This window comes from Bombyx mori, chromosome 26, assembly GCF_030269925.1.
Source record: "Bombyx mori chromosome 26, ASM3026992v2".
Taxonomy (NCBI): domain Eukaryota; kingdom Metazoa; phylum Arthropoda; class Insecta; order Lepidoptera; family Bombycidae; genus Bombyx; species Bombyx mori.
Genome location: NC_085132.1, coordinates 7,771,985 through 7,793,748, shown reverse-complemented (window position 1 = coordinate 7,793,748; position 21,764 = coordinate 7,771,985). Strand labels below are relative to the sequence as shown.

Here is a 21,764-nt window from a genome sequence, read left to right as displayed (position 1 = left end):
ACAGTGGAAGTGCTATAACCCATTCTTAGGCACACAAATATTCAAAAGACACTATTTTCAATGTCATCTCAAATACTCAAACAACGCGAGAACTGCATATTATTATTTAATTTTATCCGTCTCTATTTTAAGCACAAGTCATTTAAGTCGTTAAGCTTTATATATTTTAGACGTTTATTCGTAACTTTAAACAATAGGTCTATAGGCCGTTTTTAATTATTCGCATCGCCTTTGTGTCTGAGTTTGTTGTAAGATGTTCGACATTTCCAAAAATATATATATTCGAGTCTATATTTTTATCGCCCGCGCGCACGCACGCACGCACGCACGCACGCACGCACGCACGCACGCAGGCACGCACGCACACACTAATATCTAGGTGGTTCTTATCCTGATTTGCACTTGAAAGATACAGTATACCCGTTATGGCGCTTGAAACACCATGGAATATCGAGAACTCACCAAATCGAGGGGTGAAATTTAGAATATTTAGTTTAAGCGACATTTCGCTTAATACGCGACATTTATCTTTGTAATTAAAATTGCGTTTTATTTGGTATTAGCATCAACAGTATCATGTTTTTAATTGAACTTCAATTAAGTTTACTCCATTCAAATAGCCGAAGAAGATTTTTTGTTATGAATATTTTTCCAGATTTTAAACATTAAATGGCTCTCTTGCAAAGTCGCAAAAATGTTTCTTAAGCCAAATAGCCCTTTAGCTTTAAAACGTAAAAAGAGTGGGACGAACTCGCGAAATGCTAATGTATAATGATGAAGTCGTCGTGGCCTAACGGATAAGACGTCCGATGTATTCGTGTTGAGCGATGCACCGGTGTTCGAATCTCAGGCGGGTACCAATTTTTCTAATGAAATACGTACTCAACAAATGTTCACGATTGACTTCCACGGTGAAGGAATAACATCGTGTAATAAAAATTAAACCCGCAAAATTATAAAATTACTGGTGCTAGGACCTCTTGTGAGTCCGCGCGGGTAGGTACCACCACCTCGCCTATTTCTGCCGTGAAGCAGTAATGCGTTTCGGTTTGAAGGGTGGGGCAGCCGTTGTAACTATACTTGAGACCTTAGAACTTATATCTCAAGGTGGGTGGCGCATTTACGTTGTGGATGTCTGTGGGCTCCAGTAACCACTTAACACCAGGTGGGCTGTGAGCTCGTCCACCCATCTAAGTAATAAAAAAAAAGTATAATGGTGTTATCCACGAATATTTAACAAGCAGTTCTACAGAATCTTCCCGTATACAATTAAAAACAAATGCACAGCTAATTTCAAGGAAAAACAAAAATGAATAAAACGATTTCCATGTTTTTATTTAAAAACGCTTCACAAACAATTATTTTAAATAAATATTAAAAAAAAAAAAAGAATCGGAGTTAAAAACATCTACAACTTGAAACAAAACATAGTGTTCGCATTTTAAACATTATGTCATAGTTGAAGAGTCGTTGTCTTTTAGCACAGATTATACATTTCCTTGTTATGACCCCAAATTACGTCACAATCGTTCAAATAACATTCGACCGCGTTTTGTAAGCGGTACATTTAACAAATAACGACATTCCAGTATTCCACTTAAAATTGTGCATCACTTTTTCATATCGCGTAATTATCAGACATTGAAAAAAAAACCCATTAAAGCTTGGTGTGGTCATTAAAAGTGAATTAGCGCCATTTCCAGGTGTTCACGTATCCATATTATGGTTAATAAACAAACATCTGATTAGATGTAGGCATTTATTACTACAAGCTTCGCTGGTAAGCTTGAATAAATATATACATACAAAAATACATATCTATATACATATATCATAGAGGCATGAATAACAAAACCAATAATTTACATATAAAGGTGGTTTTAACGTCAATTTGTCATAATAAAATAAGCTTTTGTCTAAATTTTATTAGCGCTATGACATGCCTTTCTTCAGACTAGATTAGCAGGGAGCTCCCTGTAACACTCTGTATGACACGATAGATTAATTCCGCGTTATAGCAAAACACGTTGTAGTACAAGTAGTACTCTCGCATAACGCGCTTGTATAACCTTGCTGCCGTATAACGCGTTATGTACAAATGCAATATATTATTATATATATACAATTATAATACAATATAGTTCAAAAAACTAAGAACATAAATTTAATGAATTAATTTAATTTTATAACAACACAATTGTCACAACGTGCAAAGATACGCGAAATTAATTATAAATATGGCGGACTGAAATCGCTTAAAGAACACCGCATTATAAGGAGGATTACTGTGATTATTAAGTAGGCTGTGGCTTGGCTCTGCCCTTGAAATTACTGTCTTCCATGAATGACGGCAACCACTTATCATCAAGTGAGCCGTATGCTCGCTCAAAAAAAAAACCACGTCGAAGACTATATCAGTGTAACTCTGGTACTATGGTCAGGTTTATCTGCTGGCGCCCTCTGACGGCGTCAATCTTCAAACTCCCCGTCGTACTTTCTAGAATGTTGTATATATCGGTTGTATTGTGAACTGGTTTTCCGTTTATTTTGACTACAATGTCGCCTGGTTGTAGACCCCCGCTGAAAGATCACATCACACACTCATCATTGATCTGGTGAGCTCGCGCTGGTAGCTACCCCGGTCACAAGGTGGATATGAGCCATCGCTGTCTTTTGAAGAGTTAACACGACAACGTGAGGCCTTTATGTCTCATGACGAGCAAGTCTCGGCCCGTCGGTGACCTTGAGACATGAGATCCGAGACAACTGTCCCGCCCTTTAAGCTCGACCATCCTGCCCTTTTAGTTCGAATAAAGCAGGATGATTCCTTCGTGGTAAAAATAGGCAGGATATTGTATCAGTGATTGGACAAATCTGATAAATAACACGATAGAGATCTGCCGTTAGTGCACCCAAAAAATATTGGATAGATTTTGATTAAATTATCTTAATTTCGATTTATACGTTTAGTATTTATTTAAAAATAGTTACGACGATAATTTCACTAAAATCAGCAAAATTTAACGAAATCGGACCAATAGGTATATAACCTTATACGAGGCTCGACGTGCTGTCATACGTGAGGCTTGAGATCTATAAGGTCTAATAGGCATATGATCCTATAGAATGCTGGACAAACTATCATACGTGAGGCTTGAGGTTTATAAGGTTGAACAGGCATATGATGCGTATTGGCCACGAGTCTGCTATTAGACCACAACCGATTCGCACTCTCTAGCTTTGAACGCTAGTATTATGACGACGAGTAAGCAGTACTTACTTGAAAGCCGGCGATCCAATGATGACCTTCCATACAAGGATGCCGTGTTGAATATCGGTTGGCATCTACAAAATAATTTTTCATATGTTTTTTCTTTTAATAATAATAATAACTGGGAACAAATGACGCACGGTCATCCGACCCCAATCTAGGAATCTCTGTGTTATAAGTACCAAATACTGACAAACATATGTTTAAATATATGCATAAACATACACCCAGAGACGTCTTAAACTAGGCTTAAGCCCAAGGATTCGAAGGTCAACCGATTTGGAAAGTCACAGCAGTAATACACCCTGGTATGTGCAGTAGAACAACCAGTTCCTATGACAGACTTCGCAAATGCTTCCTTATTGTTAGGGCGGTACGATTGCTTGTTGCTGTTTGACGAGAGATGGCGTTACTCGTACCAGCATTAAAATATATCTCTTCATTAAGAGCGTAAAAAGTCGATGTCGCCCTAAACATGTCATTACGGATCCTCCCGATCCATTAACGGTGCTTTTCAGTACCTCAAGCACCGGTCACTGTCCTTGTCGAACCCGTCGCTTGCGACGAAGGGCTCGACGAGTAAATTAACCCACAGACACAGCCCAGCGAGTTTCTCGCCGGATCTTCTTAGTGGGTCGCGTTTCCGATCCGCGAAGCACTGCTCTTGCTAGGGACAGTGTTAGCAACGCCTCCTGGTTTGAGCCCCGAGAGCTCACCTACACGCTAGGGCTACGATGAGCCACTCCAGGCCTCTCAAGGCTATCAGCTTAGGTAAGGAAAAAAAAAAGAGTAGCTCTTGTATAGCTGTGTTAAGTCTCTGAAACCACCTGGTATTGAATGGCTGTTGGGCTTTATTGACATCGAATATCTCCATCCTAGACATAAGTTCAAACATCAATGCCATTTTTGATGTGGATAATATTATTATGTTTGGCCCCTAATGGATAGATTAGAAAATAAACAATATTTACCTCGGGATTTCTCATCTTCAACTCCATGAGTATGGAAGGCGTTAATGAGAGCATGGTGATGCCAAGGTAACGCTTCGAGACTTGAGGAGACTTGGTTTTATCTACAAATCGATTTAAAGTCAGTATTCAGAGGGGTCAAACATTCACGAGTACAACTTTTAAGGTCTATTGCATTATAGCATATTTGTTTAAATTGCAACATGTTACAGAAATCAAAATTCTAACTTTAGCGTCCCAATACATTTTTGAAAATTTATTGTACGTGCGTAAAAACATTGTAGAATTCCCCAGAGTCTGCGATTTGCATAATGTGAACACTAGGAACAAACATAGGCTTGCGTTGCCGGCGGCTCGAATTAAGAAAATAAGCAACTCTTTCAGGGGGCTGGGTGTACAACTTTTCAACAAGATCCCACAAAACGTTCAACTACTACCTGTTCATAGATTTAAGACCACCTCTCACAGCTGGAGTCCCGCAAGGCTCTGTCCTCTCACCCCTCCTATTTAGCTTATTCGTCAACGATATTCCCCGGTCGCCGCCGACCCATTTAGCTTTGTTCGCCGACGACACGACTGTTTACTATTCTAGTAGAAATAAGGCCCTAATCGCGAAGAAGCTTCAGAGCGCAGCCCTAGCCCTAGGACAGTGGTTCCGAAAATGGCGCATAGACATCAACCCAGCGAAAAGTACTGCGGTGCTATTTCAGAGGGGAAGCTCCACACGGATTTCCTCCCGGATTAGGAGGAGGAATCTCACACCCCCGATTACTCTCTTTAGACAACCCATACCCTGGGCCAGGAAGGTCAAGTACCTGGGCGTTACCCTGGATGCATCGATGACATTCCGCCCGCATATAAAATCAGTCCGTGACCGTGCCGCGTTTATTCTCGGTAGACTCTACCCCATGATCTGTAAGCGGAGTAAAATGTCCCTTCGGAACAAGGTGACACTTTACAAAACTTGCATAAGGCCCGTCATGACTTACGCGAGTGTGGTGTTCGCTCACGCGGCCCGCACACACATAGACACCCTCCAATCCCTACAATCCCGCTTTTGCAGGTTAGCTGTCGGGGCTCCGTGGTTCGTGAGGAACGTTGACCTACACGACGACCTGGGCCTCGAATCAATTCGGAAATACATGAAGTCAGCGTCGGAACGATACTTCGATAAGGCTATGCATCATGATAATCGCCTTATCGTTGCCGCCGCTGACTACTCCCCGAATCCTGATCATGCAGGAGCCAGTCACCGTCGACGCCCTAGACACGTCCTTACGGATCCATCAGATCCAATAACCTTTGCATTAGATGCCTTCAGCTCTAATACTAGGGGCAGGCTTAGGGACCCCGGTAACCGTACTCGTCGAACTCGACAAAGAGGTCGACGCGCAACCTAACCCATGCATCAGCCCGCTGAGTTTCTCGCCGGATCTTCTCAGCGGGTCGCGATTCCGATCCGGTAGTAGATTCATTCGCGAAACAATTGCTCTTGAGTTGTTAGGTCTCCTTCGGAGGCGCTCGGGCAGTTGTTAGCAAATCCCACCCCTCTTGGCTGAGCCTTTGCTCGCCCACCTGTCCTGGTGAAACTGGAAAGGCCTTCGGGCCACCAGTAAACTTTCAATCATAACAAAAAAAAAAAAAAAAAAAAAGATTTAAGAAAACTGTCAAGGAACGTTTGTGCAACAAGGCATATTATAAAGTTAAGGATTTTTTACTAGATGGCACTACGTGGGAATGAGGCGCTCGCTCCTGGCCTTTTCATTTTTCATTATTATTATTATTTATTTGAATTGTATTTTTTTGACTTGTTTTTTTGTATACTGTAAATATGTTTTCTTGTTTAAAAAAAGAAAATAGTTGAGAAAATACAAAAAAAAAAAAGCCCGCTGAGTTTGTTTCGCCGGTTCTTCTCAGGACTGTGGCTTTTTTTTGGAACCGGTGGTAGAGTTAACATTTTCTTTTACATTTTGACATTCAACAAGTGTGTTTTTGATGACATCCAAGTTGAAATAAATGATTTTGAATTTGAATTTGAATTAGAGACATCTGTAGACGATTAGTGAAACTAGGGATTGGCACAATAACGCCATCTAGTAGAGAGTGGATGATCAAAATGAATTAAGTCGTGATATTACCTAATCGTTTTCTAGATTAGTAGAGTGATGTGGGTACGTAACTGTTAGTAAGTTTGGAGCATTTAGTCATTAATTAAAAATTTATTTTATGTTATTAAAGTCTATACGGGTGACAGTAGATTTTAGGCTGTGTCATTTTGCAGCGGGATAAAGTTGTAGACTCTCAAGCTAAATAAATATATTGATATTAGGCTTGACTATTGGGCTTCCTGAATGAATTGTAATGTAGGGGAATGATACCCCGCCCCGCTGAGCTGCTCACTATGCGTCTATAGTAATGAGCAACAGACGTTAGTCAGTCAGTGGTTAACGTGCAGCGATCCACCGCGGTCGCTGACGCGAATAAACATGTAATTATAAGTAATGTTTTATTGACCGCTCCGATGAGGTTTCCGAAGGAGGGTACACAACGGACAATCAACAACACACACACCTCCTCCGTCATCACCCAATAAGCCTCACAATAACATAGAGGCAGCCAGGTAGTGAGTAGAGACCGGTGCGTTTCCATGATTCAAGAGTCTAAGCCATTGAAAGCATTTATCAATATAATATCGTCGTTGCAAATTTGAAATAAGGTACTTTTCGAGAAAATCTAATAATACTAACCACCTGAAAAAAGAATATGCAAATATTTTTAAGCACATAGGATACTTTGAAAAGCAATCCGTAATAAAGTGAAATATTAAAGTATGCACATGGGAGTTTTTGCTGAGTATAGGTATTCAAAATAACTTTCATAATATTGAAAACACCATTTAGCCCAAAATGTCACTTATGAGATTAATAAATAATAATTTTAATTGCAACGACGATATATTCATTGATACTCAATGTAGCCTACAAGAAGTTTAGGTGTAACGACATTCATCATTCATATTCATTGTCTATGGTTAGCTACAAAACATAATAATAGACGAGAAGTCTACAACCTTGCTCAATGAGGTTTTTCAATTAAGTAATAGCATATTTGGTAGTAAATGTGTAATAATGTAAGGTTTTCATGTAATGTTATTTAAAGTTTTTGTTTTTTTTATACAACGCACCGCTTTTTTTATCAATGCATGCAGTCGGTACCTGTAACTGTGTTAGCATTTAGTGTGAAATCAATGTATATGATACCTGTAATGTTCTGTGCTGATGTATAACATGTTGGTACCCAATAAATAAATTAAAACTAGAGGTCCCGCAGTAGTCGAAATTCGAGTATAATTAATTGGAATTGTTTATTAAGTTTGTACACTATTATGATTGTGTTTTATACTTCTATAATCACAAATTTTGCCAAGACTACACTATAAAAAAATATTAATAAAGACAAACAATTTCTAATCTATTCTCAATTTGACAACAGACGTCAAGAACAAAAGTTTGACAATAAATAAATAGTAAGCATGCGTGTGTGCGTCAAATACATGGTATATAGGGTGTGTAATGTTTTTTAATGTATCTTTTATGCATTATTTAAAAAAAATATTAGCATTGTGCACTTCTCCTCTATATTCTCTATATGTGTGGAAAATTTCATACTCCTCAGTCCGCGCAATTTTCGTAAAAAGGGATACAAAGTTTTAGCTTCACGTATTAATATATAGATAAAAAATAAACAGTTTAAAATACATACGTTTAGCCAAGAATTCCTTTACATAATCTATGGGTATGGCAAACGATATTCCGTAGGTGACTTTCATGCTGTTAATGCCTATAGCTTCGCCGTCGAGATTGACAAGAGGTCCCCCGCTGTTACCGAATGTAATCGGAGCATCTGTTTGTATGTATACTATATTTCTGTCTGAAAAACGAAAGAAATACTGGTGGTAGGGCGTCTCGTGAGCTCACACGGTACCACTACCCTGCCTATTTCTGTCGTGAAGCAGTAATGCGTTTCGGTTTGTTGGGTGGGCCAGCCGTTGTTCTGTAAAACTGAGATATAGACCTCATGTCTCAAGGTGGGTGGCGACGTTTTTGATGTCCATAGGCTCCGGTAATCACTTAGCACCGGGTGGGCCGTAAATTTATCTACCCAGCTTGAGCGATAAAAAAACCACATTAGCGTTTTAAATTTCTAGTATTTAAAAATTATAATAATATATCACTCAACATTTGTTTTATTTTAGTTTATGAACTGTAGCTGGGAATTCGTATATGGACCACCTGATGGCCAGTGGTCACCATTGCGTAGAAATGCCAATAATGCCAAAAGTAATTCTGCCGGCTGCCGATTCTCGTCACGTAAACGTAATCTCCATAAACCTAGTTTGCAGATTAGCAGATTATAGTGCTGTCGAAATGTCCTCATTTTCGACGTAACATTAACATCTATCTATATAATATTATATAATATTAAATATATAATACTATATATCTTCTATGTATATAAAAACTAGCGACCCGCCCTCGCTTCGCTTCGGAAACTGTAATTTATTATTGATTTCTCCACTATTTAATGGATGTTATTATACATATAAACCTTCCTCTTCAATCACTCTATCTATTAAAAAAACCGCACCAAAATCCGTTGCGTAGTTTTAAATATTTAAGCATACATAGGGACAGACAGATATAGGAACAGAGAAAGCGCCTTTGTTTTATACTATGTAGTGATGAATTTCTGTTCGTTAGTCTCGCTAAAACTCGAGAACGGCTGGACCGATTTGGCTAATTTTGGTCTTTAATTATTTGTGGAAGTCCAGAGAAGGTTTAAAAGGTAGACAAATATGAAAATGCTTGGAATTACATAAAAATAACAAATTTGTTTTTCTTTTGATGTGTCCCCTGTCGGACGGATTCCTTTCGTTTTTTTTAAACTTATTTTATACAAAAATTTAGGTCTTTTATTTATCGATTGAGGCACTACGAAGTCTGCCAGGTCAGCTAGTTATAATATATTATACACATAGTTTCAAAACCAGTTAACATCCAGATAAACAGTGTTGTTACACCGTCTGGATATAAAAATAAAATACTAAATAAAATTGAAAAAGAAATGTGCAGCACTCTGACCTTGTAAGCCAAGTTCGCTTCCAGCTCTCTGAGTAGAGCTCACCACACCAGCTGTGACTGTGTTGCTCAAATCAAGGGGACTTCCTATAGCCACCACCTGTAATAATTATAAGTTGTAGTTTGGTTTTATCACCATTACATTATAATAATATATCCCCTGTTTCAAACAGTTTACAGTTTTCGTTGTCACGACATTGAATTGTCACAATATTTGAATATTGTGCTAATTAAATTAAATTTAATGAAATATTGTGCGAGTTTAGTAAGAGAATAACAACCTCTGTGACTGTTGAAAATAATAAAATGACATAAAAATAGAGAGCTTAAGCGGTAATGGTAGTTTCAATCATGTCTATGACTTGTGAAATCTGAAGAAAATCATGTCGGCTTAGAATTGTACCACTCATCTGTTCCCTTTCCTTGGGTTTAATGAAAGATGTTCTGTGATAATTATACCTACATATTGAGATTGCTCTTTTGACAGGACACTGAAGCTATTTTCCAAAGCTTGATTAGGTCTTGTAGTAACGATGGGATTTAACTCATAGAATACATAGTTGCATTTGGATGCAACAACCTACCAATATAGTAAAATTTTGATTTTGATTTCTTTTATTTCCCTAGTCCAACCAGAAGGCACAAATATGAGGGCATCGGAGAGGATAAATATGAAGACTATCTCACTGCCCACCTGGTTACTAGAGCCCACAGAGTGATTATGTAAGTTTCTCTTATATTGTATAATGTATAGCCCTTATCCCAACTTTCAAATTGGTGGATGTAACAGCTAAGACAGAAATAGGCAGCATATGCGATAGTAGTACCTACTAATAATACAGAATTATAAAACACCTTGCCATAACTAATCACACAATTTAAAAAAAAAAGTGGATTCCATCACACTACCGTGACTGATCATAATAACCCATATGTTGATGGTGCTATGACAGATACCTTCCCTCGAAAGCCAACATTTGTACCAAATTTTATCACGATCAGATGAATGGTACAGCAATTCATAATGGAAAAACATACGTACAGACATTCACTGTTATTTAAATAGTTTGCATATAATTTTTTTTTTTTTTATAGCTTAGATGGGTGGACGAGCTCACAGCCCACCTGGTGTTAAGTGGTTACTGGAGCCCATAGACATCCACATCGTAAATGCGCCACCCACCTTGAGATACAAGTTCTAAGGTCTCAAGTATAGTTACAACGGCTGCCCCACCCTTCAAACTGAAACGCATTACTGCTTCACGGCAGAAATAGGCAGGGTGGTGGTACCCACCCGCGCGGACTCACAAGAGGTCCTACCACCAGTAAAAACCATATGTACACATTATAATATTGTTAGGTACTTCATTCTGAATGAAAAGAAAATGCTAATAGTATAAATACAAGATATTGAAACTGCTTGATATAGTTTAACTGTTCTATTTAGAATATCGTTTTTAGTTAAGATATTATAATATAAATTACAAACCCACTCGCCAGGCTTGAGATCAGCGGAAGTACCAAGTTTCATTGTTGGTAGTCCTTTGACTGGTATCCGAAGTGTTGCTAGATCTGATTGTAGGTCATAGTGTTCTATGAGGGCCTCGTGTGTTGAACCATCCTGGAATTTACCAGTAAACAAATATAATAGTAACAGATACACAAACAATTTGTTTTTATTTGCATAACCTAAGACCCTTCCACAAAGTATTTCCTACCTTACCTGAGTAAGGGTTCATTAAACAAATGGCGATTTTATCATCTTTTTAATTTCTGTGCATTTGTAAGGAGCTAGTTTACTGAAACACTTAATATTAGATATTAAGTGGCTACTGGAGCAAATCAACATCAACATCTGTTAAACAGTCTCAATTATACGTTAAGTAGCAGACTTTTTTACAGGTTTTTTTTTTAATTACATAGTATTGTTCGTCATAGAAGTCACACCATCATAAAGCCAAGTAATCAGAGCCTTGGTAGTGTTTCTGCCATTGCTGACATCCCTGAGCAACATTGACCACAGACCATCACACAGGTTGCATGGTCTGTCTACAAACAAAATAAAATTGATAAGGTTCTCGGGTACCATTAATGACCGTGTACTTCCTTCTTATTCATTTATTATGGTTACATATAGCAACGGAAACTGTTTATTGAATTGAAGATGTCACAACAAATACTTACAGTTAATCTAACTTTGACGATTGCATTAGGCTTATTGACTACAACATGAGCGTTAGTTAATATCAGCCCATCTTCCTTAATGATGAATCCCGAGCCATTGGATATCTTTAATTTTTTACCGGTAAACGCATCTATTCTTCGTCCGTCTACTATTTCTATATACACAACAGACGCCGCCGAAACTGCCACAACGTCAGCTATAAAATTATATTTCTCCCTTCGTCCTTTCAAATCATTTACAACTGTAGCAGCTGTTACCTTTTCACGTAAACTAAAATAACCTATAAACCCTATAGTGGCTCCTAAAATGCATCTAAAGTAAGAGCTTTGATTGTCATCACTGTTACTTTTGTAGTTATTTAGTATTGGCACAACGCGACTAGTACATCTGTAGTTTATTTTGGATATAGTATTTGTTTTAAAAATACGGAAAAGCCTTAAATTCATTGTTGATTGTTTTTGCTTTCCGCACTTGACATTTCGTCTGTCTTTGACAAGCGATAGCTGCAGTGCATTGACAGCTAAAGAGTAGTACTGCTCAACTTATAACGTTAAAATGTTCGTGGTTATTTTTAGCGCATAATATTTTCCATTTAAGCATTACTACTTTTATCTAGAAATACACTGCTAAGCAGTTTAGGTTCGTTAAGAATTATGTCAACCGATATTTAAGTTCTTGGTTTCAATTTTAGCCCTGCTATGCCTGTAATTACTCTTCCAAGAGACATTAAAATGACCGGGTATTACCCTACCATTCCTTAGTAGTAGATTTGTGTGCCTTTGGTGTTGGCGATGTCCATGAGTTATAAAAATATCCACCTAAATTTAGGTAGACTAGAAGGTCGTACGTCATCAATAATAAATATATTATAATTAAAAGTATTACCACGTCCGAAACTTTCTCAACTTTCGTATTGTTTCTAGACCGGGATTTGAATCTTTGGATCATCGGAGATGCTTAGGAAACAGATATTCATTTTTCTTTTAGTCTTAGCGAATCTTAGACCTAATTAACTATGAAAAGTGTAAATTATTCAAAGCGTTGGAAATTGTAAAATTAAAAGATGAATGTCTTAGCGATCCACGGATTTATCGTGCAAGTGCCGGCCGGCTCCATCGTGTTGCTAAGAGAGGTGAAGAATACCAGTAGACTTACGACCCTAGTGTAGATTTACCGGGCTAACGCGCATTACGCTGCCTAGCCGGATTTGATTAGAACCTACTAGTGCAGCTTTAGACATTCTTTCAAGTGTAGAAATTACGGAAGTTCTTGACAAGGTATTTTTTTTAGTGGGTTATAGAGATATTTCGCTGGTACGCCTGTCACTCGCACTTCGACAGCATATAAACTAGCCGTATACATTATTGGTTGGCCCGTTCATAAGGTTGCGATCTTGTATTTACAACTTTATCTTGTGTAGTCTATACGTATATTTGTTTCTCACGGTACAGTAAGCTTATTATTAATTAAATTAAATTATTAATTAAACGAGAAATTAAACTGTAATAATTTTTATTTCATTATTTATAAATTACGTTTTGGATATTATATTAAATAAGGATAAATTTTAATAAGACACCATAGTAAAACCTTAAGATTTTTGTATAGACAAAATTATTTTCAATTACAGATAATAAATTTAACATTTAAAATGTTTGTGTATTATAATAAATCTTATCATTTATGTAATCAGGAACTATTCTAAACTCTTATTCACAATATTATATTAAAGATTATCCTAAGGTCAGCCCCTAAATGTATTTTTGTTCGTAAAATTACAATTGACACGCTCACTATCTACCTGGTGTCAAATGGTAACTGGAGGAGCACATCACAATCGGGGTACCTTGTGACGAGACCCACAATTATAATATTTCCATATAGCCTTACTATAGACAATTAAAATTTTATTAATGTATATGCATAATGATTACAGTACCTGCCGATAAATATTGCATATCGACCTTTGGAAAAGACAGTCGGCTAATTTCGGCATCATCACTGTCGCACGAAACACTAATAATGCGGTATCAGTTAGCACCACATACTACGCTCTTGAACACCGACTGACAAACGTCATAGGTCACATGTTCACGTTAGGTGTGACTAAAAAACAATTGTCCGGGTCGTGTTTCTAAGCAAATTTATATATGAGTCGTCTATTATCAAAGGTGGCAATCTGTGCATTTGGACAAAAAAATGTTATTGATATGTCAATACAGATTGATTTGAATATAATCGTCTCCTTCAAAGAATACGGTTCAAAACCTGCATTAAATAAAGGTTAATACTTAACCTGTTATTTATCTAAGATGTCGTTCAAAAGAGTTTTGTGACTGCCAATGGAATACAAAGTCAATAATTCGTTTTTCTGATTTACCAATAATTGTCCAAAAGTCACATTGCCGGCTTTGATAATAGTCGACTCATATAATAGTTGTAGACCATCCCTAAATATGAAACTGACCTTTACATAACAGGCATACATATGCCTTAAGAATATTTTATACAAAAACTTCTCAGATCTGTCATCCACAATTAATTAGATCAATAAAATAACTCACAATCGTTTTCTCATTATTTCCTAAATACCACACATAATGTTCACTATATCGAATGAAATAGTTTCTATCGGTTTGAATGGCTTAAAATAGAGCTAAATTAAAATATTTTGGCACGTTTTTTTTTTTGTGACATACCCAAGCATAGTTTCATTATAAGCTATATAGATACATTTCTTAAATTTTTTATTAGTAACAATAAGTTTGAAAAAAAATCATAACTGAATCTTATTTCGAATGCTCAAAAATTTGCACCATTACAAAACTACATCTAGGCCGCGAAAACCTCAACAAACTTCATAGACACTAAATTGGTTGGTCCCAGTAATGAAGTCCTTATTAAATCATAACTTTAACGTACTGTACAAAACAGATTTAAATAAGATATTATAATTCGCCACAATATGTTACTTTCGTATTTTCTTTAGCTTAGGCTTGTACACACGAATCCTTCGCCTATGACATTAGTTAGCTGTGATAGTGATAAGTGTATATATTCAATAAACTTGTCGCGAACATACAACATAAGGTTTCTCTATAAATAATTAATTAGATTACCGCTCTTTTATACCACATAAATTACGTAGAAAATCTTGTTTCATTTTCAAAGGTACCTCCTACCTATTCGGTCATGATGTACGCACACGCTCTTTACTATTTACAAGGACATTCTTAAAAACATAGGTTATAGGGTTTTATATGGAATTCTACAATTCTGCTATTATACAGTCGTGCGTGGGTGAGGCCTATGTCCAACAAGGAACGTATGTGGGCTCAAAGATAGATAGATAGTCGTACTTCACGTTTGGACTCGTCCAATAACAGAGACAGGCAACATCACAGACCCAATGATTATAAACAATAGCCCAGCACAGAACTTAGAATTCGAGTGATACAAAAAAACATTCGCGAACGGGTACTAAACATAGGCCTAAAAGGTCCAGCCAACAACATCACCCGTGCTAGAGCTCATCTCGGCAGTCTGAGCTGGGTATGTATGATTTTATCTGTTATTTGAATTTTAGGCGTACATAGGAAACCTAGATTGCAGCCAAGTACCCTATCCTTCACCAGCTAGGAATGGAATGTTTGGTCCAGACCCAATGCACCATTCAATTAACCGGGCACATGCACACATTCACGCATATAAATCATTTTTTCATACGTAATATTAACTAGCTTATTTGTGTGCGTGCAACGCCGTAGCGAAAATTTACAAGAGACTTAACGTTATACCGCAGTTTTCGACACCGTTTAAATTCCCATTAACTTGACCGTTGTGTTTGACCTTCGCATCACCATTAACTGCATCTGGTCGGTACTTGTGGAATACTTGACAGAAGGCCTCGTCGTCTCTCGGTAGGTCGTAGTTTATTTTGTTAGCCGCCAACCAGGCCGCTCCCATTGCGCTCGATACTTTTAAGCGTACCAGTTCCAATTCGCACTTCACCTATAACGTAACGTGTAACGTTATTATTTTATAACGATCTGCTATTTATTCGTAACGATAAGCTATTTATTCATAACGATAAGCTTTTTATTCATAGTGTCGCTGCTATTGATTTTCGTTTTCGTTAGACGAACATTTGAAGTCGTCGTGGCCTAAAGGATAAGACGTCCGGTGCATTCATTCGTGTTGAGCGATGCACCGGTGTTCGAATCCCAGGCGGGTACCAATTTTTCTAATGAAATACGTACTCAAAAAATGTTCAGGATTGATTTCCACGGTGAAGGAATAACATCGTGTAATAAAAATCAAACCCGCAAAATTATAATATGCGTAATTACTGGTGGTAGGACCTCTTGTGAGTCCGCGCGGGTAGGTACCACCGCCCCGCCTATTTCTGCCGTAAAGTAGTAATGCGTTTCGGTTTGAAGGGTGAGGCAGCCGTTGTAACTATACTTGAGACCTTAGAACTTATATCTCAAGGTGGGTGGCGCATTTACGTTGTAGATGTCTATGGGTTCCAGGTGGGCTGTGAGCTCGTCCACCCATCTAAGTAATAAAAAAAAATCATAGCGTCGTTTTTGTTGATTTTCGTTGTAGTTACAAATTACCTTTTTAGCGTTAAGTTCATTTAGCATTCCCGGTTTCAACACGTCCCAGCTGTTCCACACCGATCCAACGCAGACGACTCTCAGCCTTTTGGCGGTGCTCCGTCTGGCCAGCGCAACCACGTGAGCCGCTAACGCACTACCAGCTTCGGCGAAGATATGCCTCGATAGCTCGTCACCTTTGTATGCCAATGCCGATAGCTTTACCGTTAAACCTGGAGACGTCATCAAACAAAAGCACTGTAAACGCTAATATGCTGAAATTACGGGCTCAAGACTTATTAGTTAAGCATTAGTCTCAGATGAATTTGAATAACGGAAATAAGCAGAAGAGTGTTACAAGGGACCCAGTAGGTTGTCATGTTATAAACGTTTTAATTAAATACCATGTTGGTATTAGCGTAATTTAATGATTTAATATTTCGTTTCGAATTGTACAAAAGCTATTCTGTGACATATTTTTTCTTCCTACCTGTTCTATTATTCTATATCTGTTATACTAGATTCACAGAACTAGTAGGTGAAATTACGGGACTCTAACCCGACGACGTTGCAAACACTAACCCTAGCAAGAGCAGTGCTTCGCAGAATCTACAAACGGATTTTAAACGCGACCCACTGAGAAGAACCGCCGAGAAACTCAGTGGGCTGTGTCTATGGGTTAATTTACACGTCGAGCCCTTCGTCGCAAGCGACGGGTTCGATGAGAACGGTAACCGGAGCCAACGACGTTGCAAACACTAACCCTAGCAAGAGCAGTGCTTCGCAGAATCTATCATCGGATTGGAAACGCGACCCACTGAGAAGATCCAGCGACAAAGTCGGTGGGCTGTGTCTATGGATTAATTTACTTGCCGAGCCCTTCATCGCAAGCGACGGGTTCGACGAGGACGGTGATCAGTGCTCGAGGTATTCTATGACGCTATTCCAGTTATTCTACTAAGACCACTAAGACTTCAATCTTCATTCTTCAAAATGCCCGGCGTAATTCACTTCGTGTAACTATTAGCCCCGGTAACCACTAAAGGACAAGATGAGCCTTGATAGGCCAAGGTTGGGCCAAGTTGCCAAGCCTGGTAACGCAAAAAAATAAGGAAAAATCTTTCACGTACCCGCAAATTGCGATTTATTAAAGTTCTTATAGGCGTGTGGAAGCAGATCCGCTCTGGTGTCAGCATCGAAATGTTCCCTGATCACTTCCCATACGTTGTGCGTTGGATATGGAGAGATACGGAGACCATCGACGTCATCTATCACCGATTTCACGGCTTTATGCGCTATCCAGTAAGCTGTGAAAAGGAATTGTAGGATTTGAACCATAAGTCACATACGTCAGAGCACTACAAGTCTACTATTTCCACTTTTCACTGTACAATTGTGGCCCCTCAACACTAAGTGTATCCTAGAGCACTTTCGCCCGATCATGGTAAAACAAAAGAAGGTCAAGCTGACAGACAGTACGGGCGAGGAATGTAATACTAATCTTTGTTGTGCCGATAAGACAACAGACCAACATTGGGCACTCGTCAATCATCCTCAATGTAGGTCAAGGATTCATCGTATTTAATTAAGTTTGTCCAATATTGGATAAATATTGGACCTGTACGCTGTACTAAGCTTCTGAAAGCGTCTTACGATTTCGCCTAGATGTGTTTCGCATTACAAAAGAACTGCTTTTTGTGTTTTTAGTTGTACTGTTTTTAGTATATTTATATTATAATCTCGCTTTTTTATATAACACTAGCTGACCCGGCAAACGTTGTTTTGCCATATATCAGATTTCTAGGGAATTTCTAGTGTAGAAAAAATAGCTAATTTATTGTAAGTGTGTAAGGATGTTGTAAATGAGTGAAAGAGGCATGTAGCGCTGTGAACGATGAGGAATATAAAAATAACAAAACCTTATTCAACCACATAATGCCACATTATAACAAAAATAATGTCCAAAAAATAAAAAAATAATGTGGACAAATGCAATATAAATAGTAGCCGATTCTCAGACCTACTGAACATAACAAATTTCATAAAAATCGGTCAAACCGTTTCAGAGTATGGTAACTAGCATTGTGACACGAGAATTTTATGTCTAAAAGATTTAAATTATTCTCGTTCTGTATGCTTACATTTAAATAAGCATGTGTTTTCTAATAAGCGACTGATAAATAACGCAATATTGAAAATTACTTGTTAGGTTACCGGTAAAGCTTTTGGGACAAAACTAAAAAGACCTTTTAAGGGTTGTAGTAAAAAATAACGACAGAATAGACTAAAAAAGCGTGCCAACGAATAGCTTACCTCCACCTTCGTCGCCGAGCAAATGTCCCCAGCCACCGCAGTTGTGTTGTTCTCCATCCGACGTACGTAATAGTGCATTCGAACCGGTACCTGAAGAAGAAACCATTGAAAACCGGTTATAAAGAATATTTATTAAATTATAAAAAACAATTAGATACACAATCACAATTTTTAGTAAATTTTTATCGATAATTTCATTAATTCTGGCAACCCTAACATGTTTTGAAGTCAGTAAAGTCTGTGTGTCATCTATGGTGTCTCACTCTAGATTTTGCCCTCAAATCTTGTCATACGTAACGAAGTGGCGTTCAGCTGAGTTTTTTTTAAAGCGTACGGAGCAATGCTGAAAAAAGTCATCACTAGGTCATGCCAGGCCAGTCAGGCCAGGTCAAAAGTGGCCATTAGCTACGAGACATACACTTGAAGCTTGGGCCATTTTACACAACTATCCAAAAAATAAGTGTTATATTTTTAGATTCACTTTGGGAGTTTATTCCACCATAAAAGTGAACAGGTTATGAGATACCATTAGAATCCTTACATCATTCCAAATGACATTAGGTATAATACAACATTCTAGTCCCGTTTTTTTACCATTCACAAAGTTCAGCATGGGGTTTAAGTACATTCAATTAGTACGAAATTCTGTGAGGTCAATTGAGAAATATCTAATATAGGAAATATTTTGTGATTGTCCCATCAAATACAGAGAAAATCTTTCACAGAGCGAGGGTTTTGCGTTGACGATACGTCGTGTTTCGGATCTAGCATTACATATTAATAGGCTAGATGATACCTTACAATTATTATGGACTCTTTTCCTCCTACCTATTCACTGTTAGCCTAAGGGGCTAATTTAGTTAGGCCCGGACGTGTATCATGGACACAGACAACAGACAAGCTTAATACCCGCATCTCAAATAATATACTTCACGGGGACCAATAGAATCAAGATCTAACAGAAGTTCCTCGTCACGGCAAATATCTTAATATCACAATTGTTTTGGGACGGGAAAGTCCCGTTGGTTTAAAGCTCTTTACAAATATTCTGTTACAATCGTTGTATGTGAATCATAGGAAAACCACAACGCTGTGCACAGCTTAGTGCGTGCGGATAGTACCTACCTATTTTGTGAAAGTACCGAGTGCAATGAACTCACTTTGTTCGATTCAAACGCTACATGCAAGACCTCTCTAATGTCTTCTAAGTTCTATGTAAAAAAACAACGATATTCTAAAATGATATTACTTCAAATATATGAAATAGGAGTGTTAAGGCGCTTCGAGATTTGATGTAAGGTTTTTTTTTTCTCCTGGTTTTAAATGGTCACCGGAGAAACTTATGGTTTATTTATATCTCAAGTGCTAAATACGCATATTACAAATTTTGCGGGTTTGGATTTTATTACACATCGGTATTCCATCATCTTGGAAGTCATCCGTGAGTATTTGTTAAGTACATATTGCATTAGAAAAATTAGCATCTGTCCGCGGAATTTAAACACCGGCATAGTCGAATCGCTCAATAAAAAAGCACCGGGCATCTTATTCTTTAGGCTTTTTTTATTGCTTAGATTGGTGGACTATTTCACGGCCCAATTGGTGTTAAATGATTACCGGAGCCCATAGATATCTACAACGTAAATGTCGCCACCTATCTTGATATATGCGTTCTAAGGTCTCACTTTTAACAGTACAAAGGCTGCTCTGCCCTTCAAACCGGAACGCATTACTACTTCACGGCAAAAATATAGACACGATGATGGTACCTATCCGTGCGGACTGTCAAAACATCCTACCACCAGTAAAACCGACGACTCCATCGATATACGGAACATAAACATGTAACCTTACTTATTATAAATACATTCGTACATATTTCTCATTGTAATGCTTCACTCTTCCCCCTTGCCTTTTCATGAGTTCTGTCTCATGCGAGGCTCGGACGTGGGTTGTTGAGCCACAGGAGGTTTTAGTCGGTTCGACTCCGACATACCCCGCCCTCCATTCCCAGTGGAGGGCGGAAGTCCGGCGATTTCCTCCTGACCAAATAAAAAAAGGCTTACAAAGCTCCAATAACTCATTAATAAAACCATAGCTGTAATATTCCATAGATTGACAGACGAAATTGTTTTTTTTTTTTATTGCTTGGATGGTTGGACGAGCTCACACCTGGTGTTAAATGGTTACTGGAGCCCATAGACATCTACAACGTAAATGCGCCACCTACATTGAGATATAGGTTCTAAGATCTCAGTATAGTTACAACGGCTGCCCCACCCTTCAAACCGAAACGCATTACTGCTTCACGGCAGAAATAGGCAGGGCGGTGGTACCCACCCGCGCGGACCCACAAGAGGTTCTACCACCAGTGATTACGCAAATTATAATTTTGCGGGTTTCATTTTTATTACACGATGTTATTCCTTCACCGTGGAAGTCAATCGTGAACATTTGTTGAGTACGTATTTCATTAGAAAAATTGGTACCCGCCTGAGATTCGAATACCGGTGCATCGCTACATACTAATGCACCGGACGTCTTATCCTTTAGGCCACGACGATTTTTCCGTTAAAGTACCTGCTAAAATTTTTATTCACGCATATTACTTAACTGATTAACGTGACTTCACACATGCATTCCTACACACAAAGTTCGCATTGCAAAACAATCCAGACGTTTATATAAATAAAAAAACCAGTATTCGTCCATAATCATATAAAAAGGTGTGTTTCTTTCGTTCGGTAATACGCAAGTTTAACAGCAATGTCGTTTGTCCGTGAAATAAACTGGAAGTAAAACTGGATTAATAACAAATAAAGCGAGCTCATTGTTTATCGTGATATTTTTACTTAAGCGACTTTTTTTTTTAATGACAATCCCCATCACTAGTGCCAGTGACGTGCATCACTACGTTCGTAAGGTAAGACTGCGATTGGTGGTGGTGGATTTACTGGTGGTAGGACCTCTTGTGAGTCCGCGCGGGTAGGTACCACCACCCCGCCTATTTCTGCCGTGAAGAAGTAATGCGTTTCGATTTGAAGGGTGGGGCAGCCGTTGTAACTATACTGATATATCTATGGGCTCCAATAACCACTTAACACCAGGTGGGCTGTGAGCTCGTTCAACCATCTAAGCAATAAAAGACAGACATAGACATCTACAACGTAAATGCGCCACCCCCCTTGAGATATAAGTTCTAAGGTCTCAAGTATAGTTACAACGGCTGCCCCGCCCTTCAAACCGAACGCGTTACTGCTTCACGGCCGAAACGGGCAGGGCGGTGGTACC

At 38.3% G+C, this 21,764-nt stretch overlaps 1 protein-coding gene across 3 annotated transcripts; it reads right to left on the bottom strand.

The window, feature by feature from the left end:
* Positions 1-1,310: 1,310 nt before the first annotated feature.
* Positions 1,311-18,579, bottom strand: htra2 (high temperature requirement protein A2). 3 transcript variants are annotated; one of them, NM_001204481.1, is made up of 11 exons: positions 18,474-18,579; positions 17,291-17,467; positions 16,182-16,393; positions 15,360-15,573; positions 11,562-11,863; positions 10,867-10,998; positions 9,381-9,477; positions 8,002-8,169; positions 4,243-4,343; positions 3,281-3,345; positions 2,415-2,580 (listed from the first exon to the last, which is right to left on the bottom strand). In NM_001204481.1, exons 1-11 carry the CDS (start codon positions 18,577-18,579, stop codon positions 2,415-2,417), a joined length of 1,740 nt encoding a protein of 579 aa, NP_001191410.1. The 3 variants fall into 3 exon arrangements, with proteins under 3 accessions (XP_021204051.1, XP_021204053.1, NP_001191410.1); XM_021348376.3 differs by lacking the exons at positions 15,360-15,573; positions 16,182-16,393; positions 17,291-17,467; positions 18,474-18,579 and having other exon boundaries at positions 1,311-2,580; positions 11,562-12,085; XM_021348378.3 differs by lacking the exons at positions 4,243-4,343; positions 15,360-15,573; positions 16,182-16,393; positions 17,291-17,467; positions 18,474-18,579 and having other exon boundaries at positions 1,311-2,580; positions 11,562-12,070.
* Between the last annotated feature and the right edge of the window lie 3,185 nt (positions 18,580-21,764).